The sequence below is a fragment of the Dioscorea cayenensis genome, chromosome 6 (assembly GCF_009730915.1).
Source record: "Dioscorea cayenensis subsp. rotundata cultivar TDr96_F1 chromosome 6, TDr96_F1_v2_PseudoChromosome.rev07_lg8_w22 25.fasta, whole genome shotgun sequence".
Taxonomy (NCBI): Eukaryota; Viridiplantae; Streptophyta; class Magnoliopsida; order Dioscoreales; family Dioscoreaceae; genus Dioscorea; species Dioscorea cayenensis.
Genome location: NC_052476.1, coordinates 10652125 through 10672247, shown reverse-complemented (window position 1 = coordinate 10672247; position 20123 = coordinate 10652125). Strand labels below are relative to the sequence as shown.

Sequence of the window (20123 nt, the reverse complement as noted above, 5' to 3'; positions counted from 1 at the left end):
TCAACAGTCCATTCGCTTCCGTGACTATCAAGAGGTAACGGGGAGGCCCTCTCAAGGAGAGCAGTCAGCATACATTGGACATCACGGTAAGCTTTAGGAAGTCTTGTAAAATTACCAAAATACCCCTCATCTTTGCTAAAAAAACCCTTTTTTCTTCTTTTCATTTTTTCTTTCTTTCTTTCTTTCTTTCTTTCTTTTTTTGCACTTAGACCCTCCAACTTTTCATTTTTTCACATTTTATGAAATTTTGCAAATGAACCCCCAAACTTTCATATTTTCATATTTTTCATGGCTTTTGCAGTTAAACCCTCGAGCTTTCATATTTTCACACATTTTTCACAATTTTTGCATATGTGTCCTCAAATACTTCGTTTTTTACTTCTCCATAGATTTTGCAATGAAACCCAATTTTTCTACAAAATTTTTGCCGAATTTTATAACAGAGCCCCTTCTCTCTTTTTTTTCCTCTTTTTTTTTTAACAAAGAATCCAAATATCGAACGAATAACATTCTGTCTCGGATTACATCGAAATATTAGCCAAATCTAAATGCCAAGAGATGAGATGGAGGTTTTGATTAAGAAAGCATGCTGGCAAGTAATACATAAAGACATGCTACTATGGTATATAACTCATTACTCATTTAAGCAAGGAATGCATGGTTCACAAAGCAATCCACAGTGCATGTCCCACCATGACTAATATTCACATAGGAATGAATGAACAGTGAAGCATGTGTTATGAGGATTTTTGTTTTGTAAAACTAAAATCTAGGCATTTTGCATGGATGCAACTAGAACATGTATATGTATATATATTTTTGAATGGAATTCTATAAGAGCATCTACCTCTTCGAAGTCATAAGCACTTGACGAGTTTCTCAAGCATGCCTCGAGATTTGTGCTAGGGTTATGAACATCATCTTGCTTGCCGTGGTGGAGCAATTGATCTTTTCCTTCTTTTTTTTTATAGGGAAACATCAAAATGCCAACAAGTCAATTTGATGAAGAACTTCATCGATGATCTTTTTTTTTTTTTATGATTGAATGTTGTTTCTCGCCATTGGCGGTAGAAGCCATATACATCAGTTACCAGCCACCCCACCACCTAAGCTATCCTCCGCTCTTTGTGGTAGTGTTTGGAGAAAGAAGAGGAGTGGGAGAGAGTGATAGAACCGAAGGACCATTGTCAGACTCTGACGATGTTTGGATTCTCAAGTTTCTCTTCACAAGAATCGGTCGTTATTGATCTCCTCAATGCCTTAGAATGAAGATCGGAACCTGGAATCGGAGAAAAGAGATAAAGTTGAGGAGGGGCAAGGTCTTCGATGACGCCATGACCATCACCACGCCAATTCTCTTAGTCTTCTTCTCTTTCTTTCTCTTCTTCTTCTTTCCTTTCTTCTTCCTTCTCAGTTTCTCCTCCTCTTCTTTTTTCTGTTCTCTGTCTCTCTTGTTTTTTTTTCTCTCTGTTTTTTTTTTCTTTTTTCTCTCCTTTTTCCACAAATCCTCAACTTCCCCCCCAAAAATCCTCAACCCCCAAGAGATTTTTTCCTTCTTCACTTTTTTTTTAATTTCAATATCCGTTCATATCCATTTCTTTTTATTTCTTTTTTTTATATTCTCACTCGTTTTTTTATTTTTTTTGACGTGACAATTTGTGGCACACTTTTTTTTATTTATTTATTTTTCATTTTAGCCCTCATATATATATATTTTTATTTTTTTTCTAATATTTTTTTCTTCTACTTCTTTTTTTTAAAAAAAGTCTATATAAACATATACATTAGGCTTAATATCGTCATTAGCAATCTTTTGGTCCATTGATATCGTGAATTTGGTTCTTAGAAAATTCAAAATTGAATTTTAAAGTTCACATTAGGTTGGGATCAGATGCTTATTAAATATGCCTGACATCTGTGTATGGCTTTCACACGTCGCATTTTGTCAATAAAATAAATATCATCATCCCAGAAAAGCTTGGATGACTGCCACATCATCTTTGAACGATAAAACGCACACATATTGAAGGTTACAAACCAATCTCGTTCGAAACCCAATGATGATGAGTGGGAGCGCTCCCCAGCCCATCCCACCCTTCACCTCCACCCTCTCGAAGGCCTCAAACCCTCCCCCAATCCTCCACAAACCCTCCGATCACCAACCCCCAAAGCTGCAATCCACCACCCAAGAACCCGCATGGAACCAGCGGAGAGTCGTGGGCACCGTCGACTACGACCGCGGCAAGCGCCGGGTCTCCGTCGAGGTACCTGGCCTTGGCCGTGACCATATCCCCGGAAGGTACCGCGTCCGCATCGACGGCAGCCGCTGGCAGGTCGACTGGAAGGTCTCCGAGGTGGTTGATAAGGTGCTTGAGCTCAAGCACTGGGAGGATATTGAAGGCTTGTTGAATCGCTGGGTCGGGCGTTTCGCTCGCAAAAATTTCCCACTCTTGATCAAGGTTTGTTTGAGGTTATCCTCGTTCTTTGCTTGTTCGCTTCTGCTTTCGTTTTTCTTCTCTTCTTTGTTGAAGATTGCGGGACTGGCTAGATCGAGGAAACCTGGCAATGCTTTGATAGTGTTGGACGATTGAATAATTGCTCTAATTAGGTTCTTCTGAAAGTCGATACTGTGAACGACGTAATTCCTAGCAATATGGATTTGTAAATAACAATTTTCTCTGTGAAGGATTGAATCTAGCAAGTATATTGTTTGAGCAGGTTGGTGATTGATAAAAGTACTTGTTCATCACAAATTTGAGTTAGGCAACATTAGAATAAATGTAGATTTAGTTTAGTCAAATGAAGAGGTTAATGCATATAGCCTGCTGAAAGAGAAGTATGAGATGTCATTGTTCAATGACTAGTGGCCATGGTGAATTCTATGGAAAAAGGTTTTAGTCAATGAGGCCCTCTTTTGAGAAATTTTCAACTGTGGGCAACAGTGGCTGATATATCTGGTTAAAAGGTAGAGCCCTACTGCAATTTACACACTAGAAGAGCTTTTCAATGAAAATGTAAGTGTGGGGAACAATGAAAAGTTGTAAATCTTAAAAGAGTATGGAAGACCTTATAGAATAAGGTGAGATTTTTACTCCTACGGAACTTTGTTTTGGTTGTAAGGTTTAATTAGTTTCCGAATAAGTTTGATTAGCCATAAGTATTTATTCAATGTTCCCCAGGAGCAATTTAAAGAGTTTGGGAAATAGAAACTACTGATTTTATTTGTTCTCAATAGCCTTGAGTGGATACTGAAGGTGCGCTTTTGAAAATGTATTCTCCTATTGCATTTGTTGTCTCAAGTATATGCACTAGCTGCTTGGTGTCACTGTTAGTGATTCAAATGTTAATGTTAATAGCATATTCAACGAACTTTTTTATATGATCGTACAAAGTTGAAAATTCTTTCTATTATGTACTTATAAAATGTGGGTAATTATATGACGTACCAACTTTGGATAAATGTTTGACAACTTTTGGCCTTTAAGTGCTCTTTAATATTTGTGAAACTGGTAAAAGTGGATTAAAATTTACTTTTTTTCCCACTCAATCTCTAAGATCTAGCTGTTGGATAAGCTAGGCGAAATGGCACACACCTTGGGTTTTTAGGTGGACACACAGAAGTTCTAATAAACTACACCTAGAAGAAAAAGGCAAACACATCCTGAAAACGTGGTTAGGGTTCACATTTTGATCACCGATTCCCTTGTAAAAGATTTATTTTCCTTTTATAGGGTTCAGGGACCTTATTCACACTAATTTATAATAAAGTAACCTTGGACACCAGAAACAGATGTTTGACTTTGAGATCTTTCCCCATTTTGCGAAATAATAGTATTTGATGTGGCTCTTTGAACTCTACTTTATGATCTAACATTTTCCAACTCTCCTTGGCCTATAGCTTGTATCAGAAGTAAAACCAAATGAGGAAAATTTCATCTTTCTGTAATGATTTTATTGTTAATATGCAGTTCAACCTAAGTATAAATGGCTTTTTGTTACAATGGTTCAGTACAGTTCACTATGTCGTTGCTATATGTTGAAGTGCATAAGTCAGCTACCTGCATTATTCATCAACCCTTGGCAACATGTTTACATGAGTAATGGACACAATTAGAGTGAAGGGTTTGAACACTTACTTTCTCTATTTCTTGCTTGCATGTCTGTGGCATTTGTTTTAATATCAATTCAATTGTGCAACTTTGAGTTCTTCTATGGCTTGATAACTAGTGGTCTTGCAATTAGAAGAATGAAAATATTGATGTTCTTTGGTCTTTTCTTCCTTCGAATTCGATGAGGGAGTGAGTTTGTAACCTTGTCTTTCTAGATCTGCTTTCCTAAACATCGGCTTTCATTCAATATTAAGATTAGAGACATTAGCTACGTTACTATGTACATGATTTTGATTCACTGACCAGGAATAAGACTCAATTTAAAATATTTTATATGAGCCCTTCGCAGCTTATGGTTTAATTAAGCATTGTTATATACATATATAGATGTATATATATATATATATATATATATTTATGTGCATTTTTTTAATCATTGAATAAACTTGGTCAACAAGAAATGCTTGTTCTAGCTGTTGAAGCTTATAGTTTTTGTTGCTATATTGTAGGAAATAACCAATACTGGTTCCCTTGAGCATTCTGTTCAAGTGTTTCGATGGATGAAAAATCAAAAGAATTATTGTGCACGAAATGACATCTATAACTCATTGATTAGGCTACATGCCAGACATAATCGAACTGATCAAGCACGTGGGTTGTTTTTTGAGATGCAAGAATGGAGGTACTATAAAGCCTTACTAATTCTAAAATTTGATTTTATGTAATATATATTTCACATAGAAAAGACTATTGGCCACTGAGGTTTATGTATATTGGAAGCACTAATTTTTTTTCATTTTGATATTGTCCTTGTTCTTCAGCCTTATAGATCACAAGAATGATAATTGGCACCACTTCGTATGAATGTTAGCACCATCCATTTCTCAATAGAACTAAGTTTTAAATAGTAGTTGATGGATGCTCACTTTTTCCAAGTAATTCTTTCAATATGTGGGTTGGTTATTATGCTTAATATGATGATATATAGTTGTATGGTTCCATATGTAGAAAAACTAAGGTTGAGAGTTATATCAAATGAGAAATTCTTTAGTGTGTTTAGGTCACTGTATTACCATTAATTTCCCCTTTTGGTGCTTGACCACATGTGATATTGCAGTGATCAGGTCCTGAAGTTAAGTTTGATAATCTAAGAAAAAGCTGGGGAATTTCACAGTTTGGTTTATCTTATCTAGTTTTAATGTATTGGGTTACATGCTTATGACACAACTGTTCTAATTCCTATGTGGAAGTCTTGTAAATGTGCCATGCTTACACATGCGATGATCCATATATTCATTGTTGATTAAATAGGCTTTGAATTTTGTCTAACCATATTTTGTAGAAGTGCATGTGTTGTGGTGATGGAAATGTGAACATGATTGGAACTATAATGAAGTCGTATAATGTTGAGGAGACCACCTAAAATATCTATGATCAAACATGTCGAGCTTCATATGTTCAGCAGCATTAAGTAGTGTTTACGTGCAACTATACTGTGGACATATTGAAGAGACGGTGAATGCTTGGGGAAAAAGCACCAGAATATGTTAAAGTATATCAGAGAGCCAGGATTGGATATGGTGATGCCAATGGAAATGGTTATAAACGATACACTAATATCTCGTATCTTGTTGGTGTGACACATCAAACGTTGTGAACTGATATAAATACCATGTATTTGTAGAAACCTGTCTCAGATCTTATATTGAAATATAGCAAAAAGTGTACCTGATGGATATGAAGAAGTAAATAGATGACAACACCAACCAATCATTAAGCCATCATTGAAAAACTCATCTTATATTGATAGCATCTACAGAATTTATGATGGAGGTTAACAAACATTCCATCAAGTCCACTCTTTTTGGATTATGCAGGGGCATGCTGAATTTCTTGAAGAGTGACTGTGGTACATGCAAATATAAGCACTCTATTCCCTTCCTCTAGTAACTGTTTACTGCTGTCAATGACTACTTAAGTGGAAATAATGGAAGTAAGCTTGGTGCTAGCTAAGGATGCACAAAGTAAGAATTGGTGGAACAGTCTGTGATTTCCTCTTCTATTTTTGCTCAGTGATTATGCAGGTTCTATGAAGCTTTTATGGTTTGGTTATTAACTACTCATTAGATTGACTTGAATACTGTTGTTTGTTTGGATGATGACATAATATCCAGAATTCATTACATTGATACTGGAACATCTTGTTCATCACAGATTCACTATTACTTGAGGTGCTTTGCAGTTTCGATTTTTTATTTTTATTTTTTTTTATAAAACAAAATTGGACTGCATTTTTCTGTATAATAATACCATCATCGTCGTGATGAAGTGGTAATATGGTCATGCTAATCTTGTCTTTCATGTATTTATTTTGGCAGTTTTGATTCTAGTTCGCCGCATTCTGATCATTTCCTTTTTTGTCTTTGCCATGGCACTACATATTGGGCATCTTGTTTCTTTAGATGTAAACCTGATGCTGAAACTTACAATGCTCTCATCAATGCCCATGGCCGAGCTGGTCAATGGCGGTGGGCCATGAACATAATGGAAGAAATGCTTCAGGCCGCTGTATGTATCTGATGCTGTGCTATTCTTATGTTCTAAATTTGTTTTTGAACTTGAAGTTTTTGCTGAGGTTTGTATATCTTTCAGCATATTGTCTTTATTGATGAGTGGGTTCTTTGTTGAATATTAACTGAAGCTGAGTTGAATATTAACTGAACTTGCATTAAGTACTTCTTAACTTCATTTTAATTCTTCTAAGTTCATGACTTTAACAAGATCCTAAAGAGGAAGGTGAAAAATTGATAATCATATTCTGTTTGAAACACTTGGCAGTATATTCATATTTCTTCTAGTTCCATATATAATTATTGATATTAGTTAGATGAGGTTCTTTCTCTCTCTCTCTCTCTCTCTGCGATTGAGAAGTAGAAAAACTGGAAGACACTATAATGAACCAAGAAAAAAAATCAAATATGATTCTGGCAATCTCTAAATCAAATTTTAGATCATCATAATATGATATGCTGCTAATTTTTTAATGCCTTGAAATAGGACCATTTTATTAGAGAAGTAATAATTAGGATACCTACATCTTTTCATTATATTGAATGCTGAGATCAATTTTGGAAATAAGAATGACAAAATGCATGTGATGAAGTACATAAAAATAGATAACTTTTGGGTTGTGGGGTTTAGTCATAATAGAAAATGCTCCCTGGATGTGTCGAAAACTTGAAGGGATCACAAACTTTTGGGTTGCTGGTGTGACTTATCTATGTCTTATCTAGAGTTAGTGCTATCCCAAAATGAGGCCTTGTTTGGGATACATTATAGGTAGCAAAACAGTAAGTGCCAATAGTTATGAATAACTAAATTCGATGATACTGGCAACTGCAATTTCCTATAATAAACACATCCTGCTATCCATGATAGATGCAATCAGCTGTATTTTCTCTAGAATAAGCAGCCCAGCTGTCCAGAATTTTGCAAATCTTGCTATTTAGTTCCTAAAATAAGTGGTCAGGTTGTCCTTGTCCATTTTCATAGTTGCCTTTGGAAGCTACAGGCTCTCTTGTATTAAGGGAGATATTGTTTCAGCTTTAAATCGGAGTAGTTACTAAAGTTTTTTGTTCTTACGCCTATTCTTGTTGGTAAGAGACTGGCAACTGCTAGGGAAGTTCAATCTACCTATCTTGTGAGTTTATCAGGCCATTCAGCAATCCATTATTTACACTTGTTCGTCATCATCTGTCTTCAATTTTCACTTATCTCTAAATTGTCACACAAATCTTGTTATTCTGTCCTGGAAAATGATCAATGCATGCTAATTCTTGATGTTTTCCAATTTTTAAGAGTTGGCCAGCATCCTTCTTCGTCGTATTCAGAATCACTTAACTATATGTAAATACGAGAAAGGTGGGTATAAACCATTCTGATCTTTAAAAAGAGTTCTTGGGATTTTTTATAAACTAATTTTGTTTATACAGAGTTTATTCTTAGTCTAGTCACCCGCAGTAGGCGTAATATTATCCGTTTGGTGCTATCAATTGGTGGATTTGCAATGCCCCATAATCTATGGTTGTTACCAAGACTTAATCTACTTTTGACTTTTGTTTTTGTGTTTTTTATAAATGATGAATGCCATGATTCTATGCAAGGACAGATCACGTAATTCATTATGAGATTGAGTTGTTTTTCCAAACCACCAAAATGTTGAGAGGATCTGTACCTATATGCCATGTAGGGGCACTTCCTGATATAGTTGTATTGAAGTCCTATGATGAACTTGGACAATTGAGTATTGACCATGAGTTATAATGTTTATAATATGATAAAGTTGGAAAGTTATATGAGGTTATAGAGTAGACAATTTATTTGTCGTCATTTAATAAAACATATGTGAATGTGATATACCTGTATTTACTTCATACTGAAGAAAATAGCGTCTTATGCTTTAGCATGAAATTTGCATCTGGGGCATGTTTTATATTTTTAGACATAATCATGATCCAAGTAGTTTACAAGTTTATAGGCATTTGCTGAAAAAGATGAAGAGATGGGACTGACTGATAACTGTCAGGATAACAGTTCATTTGTGGATAAAAAGCTACTTTAATCAATAGAAGAAACAGCTAATCTAAATGCAGTGCAATCAGGAGGGAGAATCTACATTAATGATGGCATTTTAGTCTTGAAGATGATTAACACAATTTGAGAAAGGGAGTGAAATATGGCTGAGGTGTAGGATAGGCTAGGCAAGCGCACCTACGGTTTTTGGGTTTCTAGACAATTACAACAAGCGATTCTAAGCAATTACACTTACTAGAAGGGGAAAAAAGGCAATCACACCTCAAAATATTGCATTAACCTTAGAAAATTAAGAATAATTCATTGATTTATCTTATAAGAAAATTCATCTCTTTTTATAGAGATAAGAGATCTTAACTCACAGCAGTTTGTTTCCAGTATAATTAGATGTATTTAAACTAGAACTTATGCAGACTTCTAAATGTAATTGATAAACTCAACTTAGAATAAAATTCAAAATAAACCCATCATATTCAGCACATTTATGCAGACCAAAAACTAAAATTACCAAGCTACACCAAAAACTGAAACTACCAAACTACACTTTACATCTAAACATATGATCTTAATACTTAGAAAACTTCTAACCTAAACCATGTCACATAATAATGGCGGCCCATATGCTGCATCAAGCTGGCAACATCTAGTGCAACCATAAGAAACTGTACTGATTTGTATAAACTGCCATATGATAGAAAATAAATTAAGTTCATAATTCTTTACCTTAGAATGCCTATCATGAAGCTTCAACTGGATTGGATGACATACTGAATGGTGAGTTTAAAAGTTGGGTACTTACATTTTATAGATTACGTAATTTCTCGTGTCCTTTTCATATATTAAGCGGATAAGCCATTATCTAAAACTGATAAACTAAGGTATGTTTGGTTCAGGAATAACTTGCAACAATGTGGTTATTTCCAATTTATCTGACCAAGCTGAACAACTTCAAATAGAAATAACTTTATTTTCAAAATTTAATTAAATTATTATTGACATTTATTAATGCCAATATGAAGAATTATTTCGTATTTTAATATTGCGACTAATTGGGTTAATATAACTTCAGTCGTAAATATTTATTTAAGCAGTATTGATCAAGTCAAAGCTTTGAATAACTTGGATTGACTTGCAATAACCAGTCAATATAAATTCAAATTTAAAAACTCTTATTCTAATTTATCCTAACTTAATTGGATCACAAACCAAATGCCATGTAAAGGCGTTGTTGTATAAATTACCCAATGTTTGAATGCAAGGATTTGCGGAAATATTTTGCTTTTATGTATTTGTTGCTTTTCATAGAATAGCATAATTTCAATTTTTCAGCTGTTTTTCTTTTGACGTTCTCTAGGCTCTACTAATGTATTTCTATACCTTGTTATGGATGTGTCACTATTTTTAACATGAGTTGCTATATTATACATTGTATAATATTGCTTTTGTTATTCCTTCAATTTTTGGACTTAAATGCAGGTACCTCCTAGCCGAACCACATACAATAATCTTATTAGTGCCTGTGGATCCAGTGGGAACTGGAGAGAGGCTCTTAAAATCTGCAAGAAGATACTGACAGAAAATGGTGTTGGACCTGATTTGGTGACTCATAACATTGTTTTATCTGCATTGAAAAGTGGAAACCAGTATTCAAAAGCTCTGGCTTACTTTGAGTTGATGAAAGAAAAAAAGACATGCCCCGATACTATTACTCTCAACATAGTCATACAATGCCTTGTAAAACTTGGGCAATTTGGAAAAGCAGTGAATATATTCAACTCAATGAGGGATAAAAGATCAGAATGTCGCCCTGATGTTATAACTTTCACTAGTATTATTCATGCCTATTCTGTATGTGGGCAAATTGACAACTGCAAGGCTGTATTTGATATGATGGTTGCTGAAGGATTGAAACCTAACATTGTCTCATACAATGCTCTTCTTGGTGCCTATGCTTCACATGGAATGCATGTAAAAGCCTTAGCTATTTTTAATTTGCTCAAGAGGTCTTGTCTCCGGCCTGATGTTGTATCATATACTTCCTTACTCAATGCCTACGGTAGATCAGGACACCCTGAGAAGGCTAGAGAAGTTTTTGACCTGATGAAGCGTAACTCATGGAAGCCTAATAAAGTAAGTTATAATGCATTAATTGATGCTTATGGATCAGCGGGGATGTTAACCGAAGCTGTTAATGTCTTGCATGAAATGGAAACTGATGGCTTCCAATCTGATATAGTCTCAATAAGCACTCTTCTGGCTGCCTGTGGCCGTTGTGGTCAAATTGTAAAAATTGACTCCATACTTTCAGCTGCTAAATCTCGTGGAATTGAATTGAATGCTGTGGCATACAACTCAGCTATTGGAAGCTATATCAACTTTGGTGAATATGACAGAGCTTTAAATCTTTTCAAGTTGATGAGAGAAAGTAATGTTAAACCTAATTCAGTTACTTTCAACATACTGATTAGTGGTTTTTGTAAGATGGGGAAGTATGATGAGTCCCTCAAGTTTTTAGATGAGATGATGGAATTACATATTCCTGCAACTAAGGAGGTATACTCATCTGTAATCTGTGCTTACAGCAAGCAGGCAAGGCTCAAATGCTCAGATAATTTTGTATCCATGAGCTGCTTGTATTCATAACATTACTCCCCTGACAAGGTTTTTGGTTGTAGGGCCAACTAAATGAAGCTGAATCTATTTTTATTATGATGAGGCAAAACGGTTGTCTTCCTGATGTTGTAACATATACTGCCATGATTCATGCTTATAGTGCATCAGGTAATTTCATTCCTAGCTTCTGATTGTATTTGTGGTTAGTTCATTGATGTATGATCATTATCAGTATGTTCCAGGGAGCTGGGAAAAAGCCTGGGAGCTCTTTCAGGACATGGAAACAAATGATATTCAGCTAGATCCCATTGCATGCTCATCTCTCATGGAAGCTTTTAACAGAGGATGCCAACCTTCTCGAGTTCTTCAACTGGCAGAACTAATGAAAGAGAAAAATATCCCTTTTAACTCAAGTGCCTTATATGGGATCATATTTGCATGTAGCATGTAAGTTTTTTTTCCTGTCAAACTAGTTTTAATTCTTTTAAATTAGAACTAAAGTGAATATAACTTCATGGTGTACATCCACTTCTCTTCCATGTTTTTTTTTGTGTTGTATTGATTTGCACGGGAGTTTTGACTACTCTTTAAAAAGTTTCTCATTCATTACAAGATCATAAATTGCACTGCCATGAGATGAAATTAGTTTTTCAAACTGGCATCACTGATTCGTTGAGTTCCTGTTGATGATATACTTCTTGTTGTTCTATACTTGTCCAGATGCAAAATTCAACTGCTTTTTTTTTCCCTCTGAGTGCCATTAAAGCCATTATGCTTAATTGTGGGAACTTTACACTGGGTCTGTCAAAATAGTTCTTGCACCAGGTATCTTTGATCCACAAAGTATCCATTTCATTGAATTTGATGTAACCTTTTACTTGGGACTTGGTTTTGCATTGTTTTGATTTAGTCATTGGTGCCCTATTTATTCTATTGTCTTCTCATTCTGTACTATCGTTGGAAGCCTTATACTGGGATCTAGTCATGGGACAATTCTGCTTGGGTTTCTTGTGGGAACCTATGGTGAGGAAGATGGAGCCCAAGAAAAGACAGAGAGATGGCTATCTTAATGGAACAGACTTTCTGCTTGCCTCCTTTCATTAGGTTCAATCTTTAAATAACAAGGCTAGGCTACTATTTTAGGTAGTACATAACAATATGGATTCTAATTTTTTTTTATTATAGGACTTAACTAGGGAAGGAAATAAATGACTTATTTATAGTTGGAATCTAGAATAATTATTTAGCATAATTAATTGATATCTTTTTATTTGCTGCCTTAATTTGTATTTTCTTGGTTGCAGCCTTGGAACTCGTCATCCTTGTCTTGATCCTCCTTTCCTTTTTGAGCTTAATTGACTTAATCTGCTTTCTCCCATAATGCCTCTGGTTGATTATATCCATAACCTATGTTAAATCCCAAAATTAAAAATTCTAAAAAAGAAGATACTTCAGCCAGTGATAGAAGGCACTATGTTGTCTTATACTAGTTGCACATTGTTCTAATTAAGTTATTTGCTTGTTTGCAGGAGTGTTTTGGTAATTGTCTTGTATTGATCGCTCTTGTTTTACCATCTCTCCAATGTAAATTTCAATATATTATAAAACAAATTGTGTGTGACCAAAAAAGTGTGATTTAGTTTTTTGTTTCTTGGTGCCTACTCATAGCCAACATCTTTCAGAGATTAATAGCATAAGTATACCTTATAGTTCTATAGTTGCTGTCAAGTGGAATTCACCTCTAATCAAGTTTCTGTTCTCAAATTTCTTTAGTTGACCAATGATCATTTTGCAATTATTTGTGTTCAATATTTTGCACCAAAATTTGTTATTATAGGAATTTACTATGTTCCTCTTGCAGCAAGATATTTTGGTGCAGTCTTCATAATTTTTCCATGCACAAGTCAGTAATAAAATTTCATCAAAGGTTGGTGGTACCTTTGAGCATGTGTAATACTACTGGCACAAGAAGTTCTATAAAAATTTGTGATTGTTGAATAGATTTAAGAGAAGTTTCATATTATATACTCACAAAAGCAAATGTTTATCATGATTTGGGCCTTGTATTTGTAAGGAGATGTATGTCATTTGTTGGTTGGAACCAATGGAGGATATGAGCATGTGCACCTTTGTCCTGATTTCTCTGATGAACATTTTGCATGTTATTGCGTATCATATTATCAATCTTGAACTTTGTTGTTTGGGATGCAAGTTCCCTTTTATTGAATGAGTACAACTCTACAATTCTATGATTTCATGACTATGATTCTACTATTTTGTGATTCTTACATTGTTAGTTTAGACTAGGGGACTGGAAATCAGCATCTGAAATGAAGATCAGCCATATGGAGCCATCAGCATTGAGTTTTGTTTTCCATGAATCGATACGCTTTTGCAGCTTTTCTTGGAAGAAGTGGCAAGATTGAGGCTATGACAGAAGGTGAGTATACATGTCGAGCACTTCTGCGTGTCGATTGTAGCTTTCACTCTTGCAGCTGCCAAGTACTGGCTTTCTGATTAAAATCTTAAACCATTATATTTACACTTTAAAATTCTTCTCATTTCCATCAAATTGTTATCATAATTACTTTTTATTACCCGAGGTTTCCCTAGCAACTTGTATGTTCCGTTGGGTGAAACACTTCTATAACTGCTAGATGTTCTTTTTTGTAAATATAACCTTAAGCGATTCAGTGTATACTTTGACAATCTGCTTTTGGTTAGCTGTGAATTATTTTTGTTTTAATATTGTTATTTTATTCGTTATGTTTTTCGCTGATGGTTACTGTACCAATCTAAAGTTGCAACAAACTTTGTCTTGGTACTAATTTGTTGATTTCCGTATAGTTGGTTATATACCTTATATTGAGAATGGGTTGCTGAGAATAATAGTCTTTGTGATGGGTACTGTAATGCTCAAGTGAGCTGAAATGTATGGACTTTTTCTTTGTATTCTCCTGCCCACTCGTGATTGCGTAGACCAGAAACATTTTCTTCCACGACGATGGATTCAAGAGAGTCATGGCGCTTATTGAGATCAAGATAAAATGTGCATTGCATCGCAGTCAATAGAATATATTAGTAAAGGGTTTCTCATAACTGAGTGTAATTTAATTGCGTGGCCTCTACCACGAGTTTGAGATTTATCTGTCTTTACTTAGTCATCCAATGCACAGAACTTCTTTTAATTATCTTCTCGTTGATTCAACCATACTTGAACTTACTGTTGTTCTAACATTTGTTGAGAGGTGCCACGATCGTCTTTTGTCAATTGGCGATGAAACATTGGATAAAAGTACATATGTCAGCTAGTAAATGGATACGTTATGCTTTATAAATCATCAGCCGCCTTTTAGCACACTGCCCGACGAGGGAGACTCTTTGTAGAACATTGAAAGTCAAAAAGTTGATGGACGAGTGTTGGCAAGAGCTATTTGTTTTCCTTCTCTTTGTTGTGTTGTCGAACCCATTCGTGAATAGCCAAGATCTCTAGCACATTTTTAGCTGAATTATTGCACTTTTCACTTGTACAGCTTTTCTATAAGATTCTGGCGCTGCGCAAAGGTTAGCTCATCAACCTATTTCATTCTCTTGAAGAATCTTTTGGCTTCTGGAAAATGGAGGAAATACATTGAGGTATGTGAATATTCATGTGAGGTTTCATATTATTATCTTAGCTACATTGGGGTAGGGGTCTATACACCAGTCAGCTGTAGCTTCCGGACCATACATATTTAGTTTAATGAAGTTATGACCTCAGATTCAACTCAGTAGGGACCTAAGGATCAGTCTTAAAATTTCATGATGATGGATCTTGTTTCATCAATAGTAGTAAGATATGCTTTGGTGTTCGGCCAGCCCTGTACAATTGATCCTTGAACCTGCACCCAAATGTGTGCATGTGACCCTTTAATACAAAAGAGTGTGCAATTTCTATTCCTAGACCCTATTTATGTCTACTTTTGTCCTTGAACTACATATCTTCTTTTTTGTCCTTGAACAATATAAATAAATTTTCATTGGTCCAGAACTACACAAAGTATGTTCTCCTTGGCCCTTTAATGATACCTCAACTAAATTAAAAACCTAAACTAATTAGTTAGATGGACAAACCATCATGTCTTAATCTCTGGGACGAAGGTCGAAACTCGAAAGTGAACATTGTCGTATAATTTAGTGTCCAAAGTAGCATGATTCTTTTCCTTTCGTTCAGGGACTAAAATGAACATTGAGACACCAACATCAACATAATTACCACCAGCCCCATCTTTAGCACCATTGGCACCATACCATTACCTTCTCTACCTTACTCTAAAGTGATAATTATAGAAAGAAAAGATAAGGCTGCTCAAGCACCAAGCTTACGTTGAGGCCAAGCTCTCACAGGCACCTTTCTAGAACCCTTTTTATTTTATTTAAAATGCAAAATTATCTTTTAGTCCTTTTCCTGATGTTTTATGAAGAAGTCCCTAAAATGTGGCCTTTAAAACCTTTTTTTTTAATTTCTTAGTTTTTTTAGCTCATTTGCTCCTGCAAAAATGAGAAATTGCTTATGTGCCCCTATAAAAATGATATTCACTTATATACCCTTACAAATCATTTTTATTTATTTATATACCCCTCATATCATAAGTCAATTAAAATATTTTATTAAAAAACTAAACTATTCTTTGCTCTTGTCTTCATTCTTTTTTCAAAATGAAAAATCTTGAAAAAATAAAAGCTAATTTATAATTTGATAAAATTTATAAGTTGTTTTTCAACGGTAAGGTTATATAGGCACAAAAACATTTTGTAGGGGTATATGAGGAAATATGATTTTTATGAAGATATATTAGTAATTATCCACTATTATAGGGGTATGCAAGTAATTTCCCTTTCCTAAAAGCCTTTGAAATTTACTTTAATATCCTTTAGTCCTAAATTCTCTTACAAATAATAGGCCCTTAAGTTTTATTTATTCCCTTTTGTTTTCTATTGACTCTTGCATATACATTCTTATAAATTATGCAATAATGATGAATAACAATATGTTTAGGTTAATATAAATTGTGCTGTTATATTCACCATTATGTTATATTGCTTAAGGTTGCTTTGTAAACTACTGTCACACTTGTGCCATCAAGCATTTAAGTTCTAATTCAAGAATTTTGGTTTATCCGTTACTTCATTAATGGTATGGTGAAAATGATTGAAGGAGCATATATTAATTAACTACAGAATTTTGTTGACTTTTAAGGTATTTCTAAAACAGATATATTAAAGATAACACAATGTAGCCGCTTAAAAGAAAAAAATGATTACCTTGAATCTCTTGGTGAGCTATGAAATAGAGTATTACTCAACCAAATTCTCCTTCAGAAGTACAACTGCTTGGAATTGACTTCTAACAGGAAATATGAAAGAGAGGATAGCTTTTATTCTTATGTGTATGAGCAATATAGCATAGTTTAATGTGTGCATAATATTTTTTCATTGAACCATATATGGTCGGGGAACTTAGTTGTGTTGAACTTTTAATTTCAACACGTGGTTGGTGTTTGACATCTGCTCGTTTTTTCTATGTATGTTATAATAGTTTTTGCCAGACATACATATCAATGACATTTTATCTTCCTAATGTTCTATTGAAATTTGAAAATATTACATTTGGTCTTATCAAGTATCTGATGGAATTCCTTCTCATTTCTACTAAACATGATATGTTGCTTTCTCCTTTGAATACTTGTGATATTTTTCATGAAAATTTGATTCTGCTTCCTTTTTTTCCCCTTCATTTGGCAATCTCTGTGCTTTCCATACATAGGTGTTGCAGTGGATGGAGGATGCAGGAATTCAACCATCGGCTAGGCTATACTGGAATGTTTTCCCTCATGCTTGCAAGAACTCAGATACAGAATATACTGTTCTCATTCAAGATAAAATAAGTAGGAATTTGTTTTCAGTAGCTTCTTACATTGCTAATAATAGATTTTCTGCATATAAACCAATCTGATTTATCACTTCTAGTTGAGCTTCTTATTTGCGCAAAATACTTTCTATTGTATGTTTGAAAATTTTTTCCCCTATATTCTGGAATCTGGATACATGTCAGTATTCAAAGGTTGTACTTCGGTTTGGTTGTGATGCTTAGAACAAAATGCCCTTTCATTTATCATTTATATTTGTTTTTTGACATCTTCCCATGCTACATTATTTTTTACTCCTACCATTGAAATCAGATATTATAAGTTAACTGTAGAAACATTGATGAATGGTTACCTGATTTACATGTGGGAGCTCATATGGTTCACTACCAACTTCTATTGCCGTTGGAAGGAGAGTAGGTTGGTCTGTATTGAGAAATAGTTTTCTTTATGCAAAACTCATCATCCTCGTATGAAACTAAATTTTGTTATTTTTCTTGTTTAGATCTGTTAGGGCCATGGTGGAAAATGGTAAACATTGACATGCAGTATGGCACTCATTGCATTGGAGATATAGCATGTGTTGATAGTTTCCTGATTAAAGTGTCTTTACCTTCATCTTGCAGTCTTCAGTATTTTATTCACCAACTCTTATTTTTTTATCTCAATGTTATTATTCAAGATGAATGGCTATGATCATGATGTCGTTTGGGTTGTATCCTCAGTTTCCTCTGGCTGCTTTTAAAATGAAACTTTGTTTGGCCATTTGCAGAAAAATTGAAAGATAAAGTTGGGTGACAACTAACCACACTAGTGTTAAATCACCAAGCCAACAGCAGCTGGAGTTGGTTAGAGAAGGGGCTTCCGATGAACAAGTCACCACCAAATAAGGTACCATGTAATTACTAGTAGCATTAACTTATTTTGGGTTACTTGGCTAGTGGTAAAGTCTATTCCTTTGTTGAACCCTGATTACGGCCTCTTCCCCAATGCCACCGATATATTTATATTACAAAAAAAATAAAAAATAAAAATAAAATAAAAAACGTCGCATGTACATCCAGAGTTTTAAGTTAAAAGGAGCAAAGACTCATCGAGGAATCCAAGGAACTGCACAAGCAATCCAGAGTTTTAAGTTAAAAGGAGCAAAGACTCATCGAGGAATCCAAGGAACTGCACAAGCAATTCATCGACAACCCTTTCAATGTTGTAGGATTATTGTATTATTGTACATGGTGTTTAGTGGTTTTCCACTTCAACAGCTATATTTTAAATCTGGGTCGTGGTCTACCTATTCAAAGGGCTTGCTTATCATGGTTTTTCTATTCAACTTCTAATTTACTTTTCTATGGTATTGGTTTGGCCCCAAATATCATAATTACATATATAATTTCTCATTACTTGGTTATGTTGGAGTAGAACCAATATTGAAAATCCGGTGATAATAGTTCAGTACAATTCGGGTGTGTCAATACAATTATAAGTTTATGTCAAGGTATTCAGGTAAACAAAACCCATTGAAAAATATATGATTTCTATGAGGGATAAATTTTCCACATGAATCGAACACAAAACATCCACGAGGATTTCAGTTTAGACTGTAAGCCTATACCGATTGATCACACTCAAAACATATGTTAACCTGAATAAGAGAAAACATGGTGTGGTAATTATATTTTAGAAGAAACACCAAGGAAAAAAAAATCCTTTTACCTGATAAACATGCTCAAAAAAGATCAGCATTCTTTTTCTGAAGGTCTTGTTTCCACTTTGGTTGTTGATAGAATAATTCTTTTGTCATTCCAAACACTGTTTGGAACTCCTCATCAGACAGATAGATCTACAAGAGTATCATAAGACATTTGTGATTCTTAGTTTTGCATAGTTTGATGGAAGAAAACTATGAAACTATAAAGCTATAGTAGAAGAATCTATAAAACATATACAAACATACCTCTCTTCTTTTGTAATTGATTCCAGTAACTGGATTGCTAGATTTAGACTTTAAACTTTCATAACTGAATGTGTTCCCTTCTCCAAATTCCACTGCCTGTGAATCTTGTGTAGCATCATAATCCCTCTGACATAGATCCGGCTTCACTAACGACATCCTTTGATGAAATTTCTAAAGGATCGTCCATCTCCAAGTTGACATCTTCAGTAATCAACAACAAAATTATTCATTGAATAACTAATGTGGATAATTATGTAAAATACATGACTAACTCTTACTTGTCAAAGAGTTACGGTATTTTAAACTACAAAGTATAGCAAACAATGAAACACAATCACTTGTTCAACTGAAGAAAAAAATAGAATGAAAAGTTGAATTATAAGCCCCTTTCTTTTTGCAATAAATTAGGAAAAATGTATTTTTATCAATATTTACTAAGTTTTCTGACGTTGGACCATTAATTACTTTGATATGTCTGTTTGATTTGTATTGGGTGATTTTTGCTAGCTACATATCATCAAACTAATTTAAGCAAGTTCTAATATGAAATGTGAAATTTTATAAGGGTATGTGTATAAACATTTGAGGTTTTAAAATCTATTTGATTATAGAGAAGATAGCGACATGAAAATTTTGAGAATTAGGAGAATTATAAACTTAAAAAGATAATCACATAAATCCTAGTCACAATCTCGATGAAGAACGAAATCTAGATTTTGACTTGCTTATTTTCGGCAAAAGTCAAAATTATGATTTTAAAACTTATTTGGAAAGTCAATGAATACCAAGCTGGAATGCAATACATTGAAACAACCACATAATTTTATTTCAATTATGGGTTTAAAAAATCCAGATAATGAGTAATTGGTAACTAAACACACCCTACTTTAGATGCATATTGAACATATTACCTTAGCCCAGTTAACCCCAAAACTTGTCTCATAGGAT

The 20123-nt window shown here is 34.3% G+C and overlaps 3 protein-coding genes across 3 annotated transcripts; 2 read left to right on the top strand and 1 right to left on the bottom strand.

The window, feature by feature from the left end:
- The first annotated feature begins 2057 nt into the window (after window positions 1-2057).
- On the top strand, window positions 2058-2591 carry LOC120263130 (pentatricopeptide repeat-containing protein At2g41720-like). Its single transcript, XM_039271029.1, has one exon. It carries the CDS (start codon window positions 2058-2060, stop codon window positions 2589-2591), a length of 534 nt encoding a protein of 177 aa, XP_039126963.1.
- LOC120263953 (pentatricopeptide repeat-containing protein At2g41720-like) lies at window positions 2202-18482 on the top strand. The gene is given in 11 exon segments (XM_039271933.1): window positions 2202-2459; window positions 4619-4791; window positions 6572-6677; window positions 10179-11291; window positions 11378-11483; window positions 11558-11762; window positions 13618-13684; window positions 14801-14868; window positions 14870-14951; window positions 17122-17242; window positions 17994-18482. Coding segments are annotated over 10 exon segments (2016 nt in total). The 5' UTR covers window positions 2202-2459; window positions 4619-4669; the 3' UTR covers window positions 18020-18482.
- Window positions 18483-18840: 358 nt separating this feature from the next.
- On the bottom strand, window positions 18841-19659 carry LOC120263952 (villin-2-like). The gene is made up of 2 exons (XM_039271932.1): window positions 19176-19659; window positions 18841-19061 (listed from the first exon to the last, which is right to left on the bottom strand). Exons 1-2 carry the CDS (start codon window positions 19329-19331, stop codon window positions 18948-18950), a joined length of 270 nt encoding a protein of 89 aa, XP_039127866.1. The 5' UTR covers window positions 19332-19659; the 3' UTR covers window positions 18841-18947.
- Window positions 19660-20123: the final 464 nt, after the last annotated feature.

Coding starts and splice junctions, on each gene's coding strand:
- LOC120263130 (XM_039271029.1), top strand. CDS start 2,058: ATGATGATGAGTGGGAGCGCTCCCCAGCCCATCCCACCCTTCACCTCC.
- LOC120263952 (XM_039271932.1), bottom strand. CDS start 19,331: ATGTCGTTAGTGAAGCCGGATCTATGTCAGAGGGATTATGATGCTACA. Junction 19,062..19,175: donor TCAATTACAAAAGAAGAGAG/GTATGTTTGTAT, acceptor ATACTCTTGTAG/ATCTATCTGTCTGATGAGGA.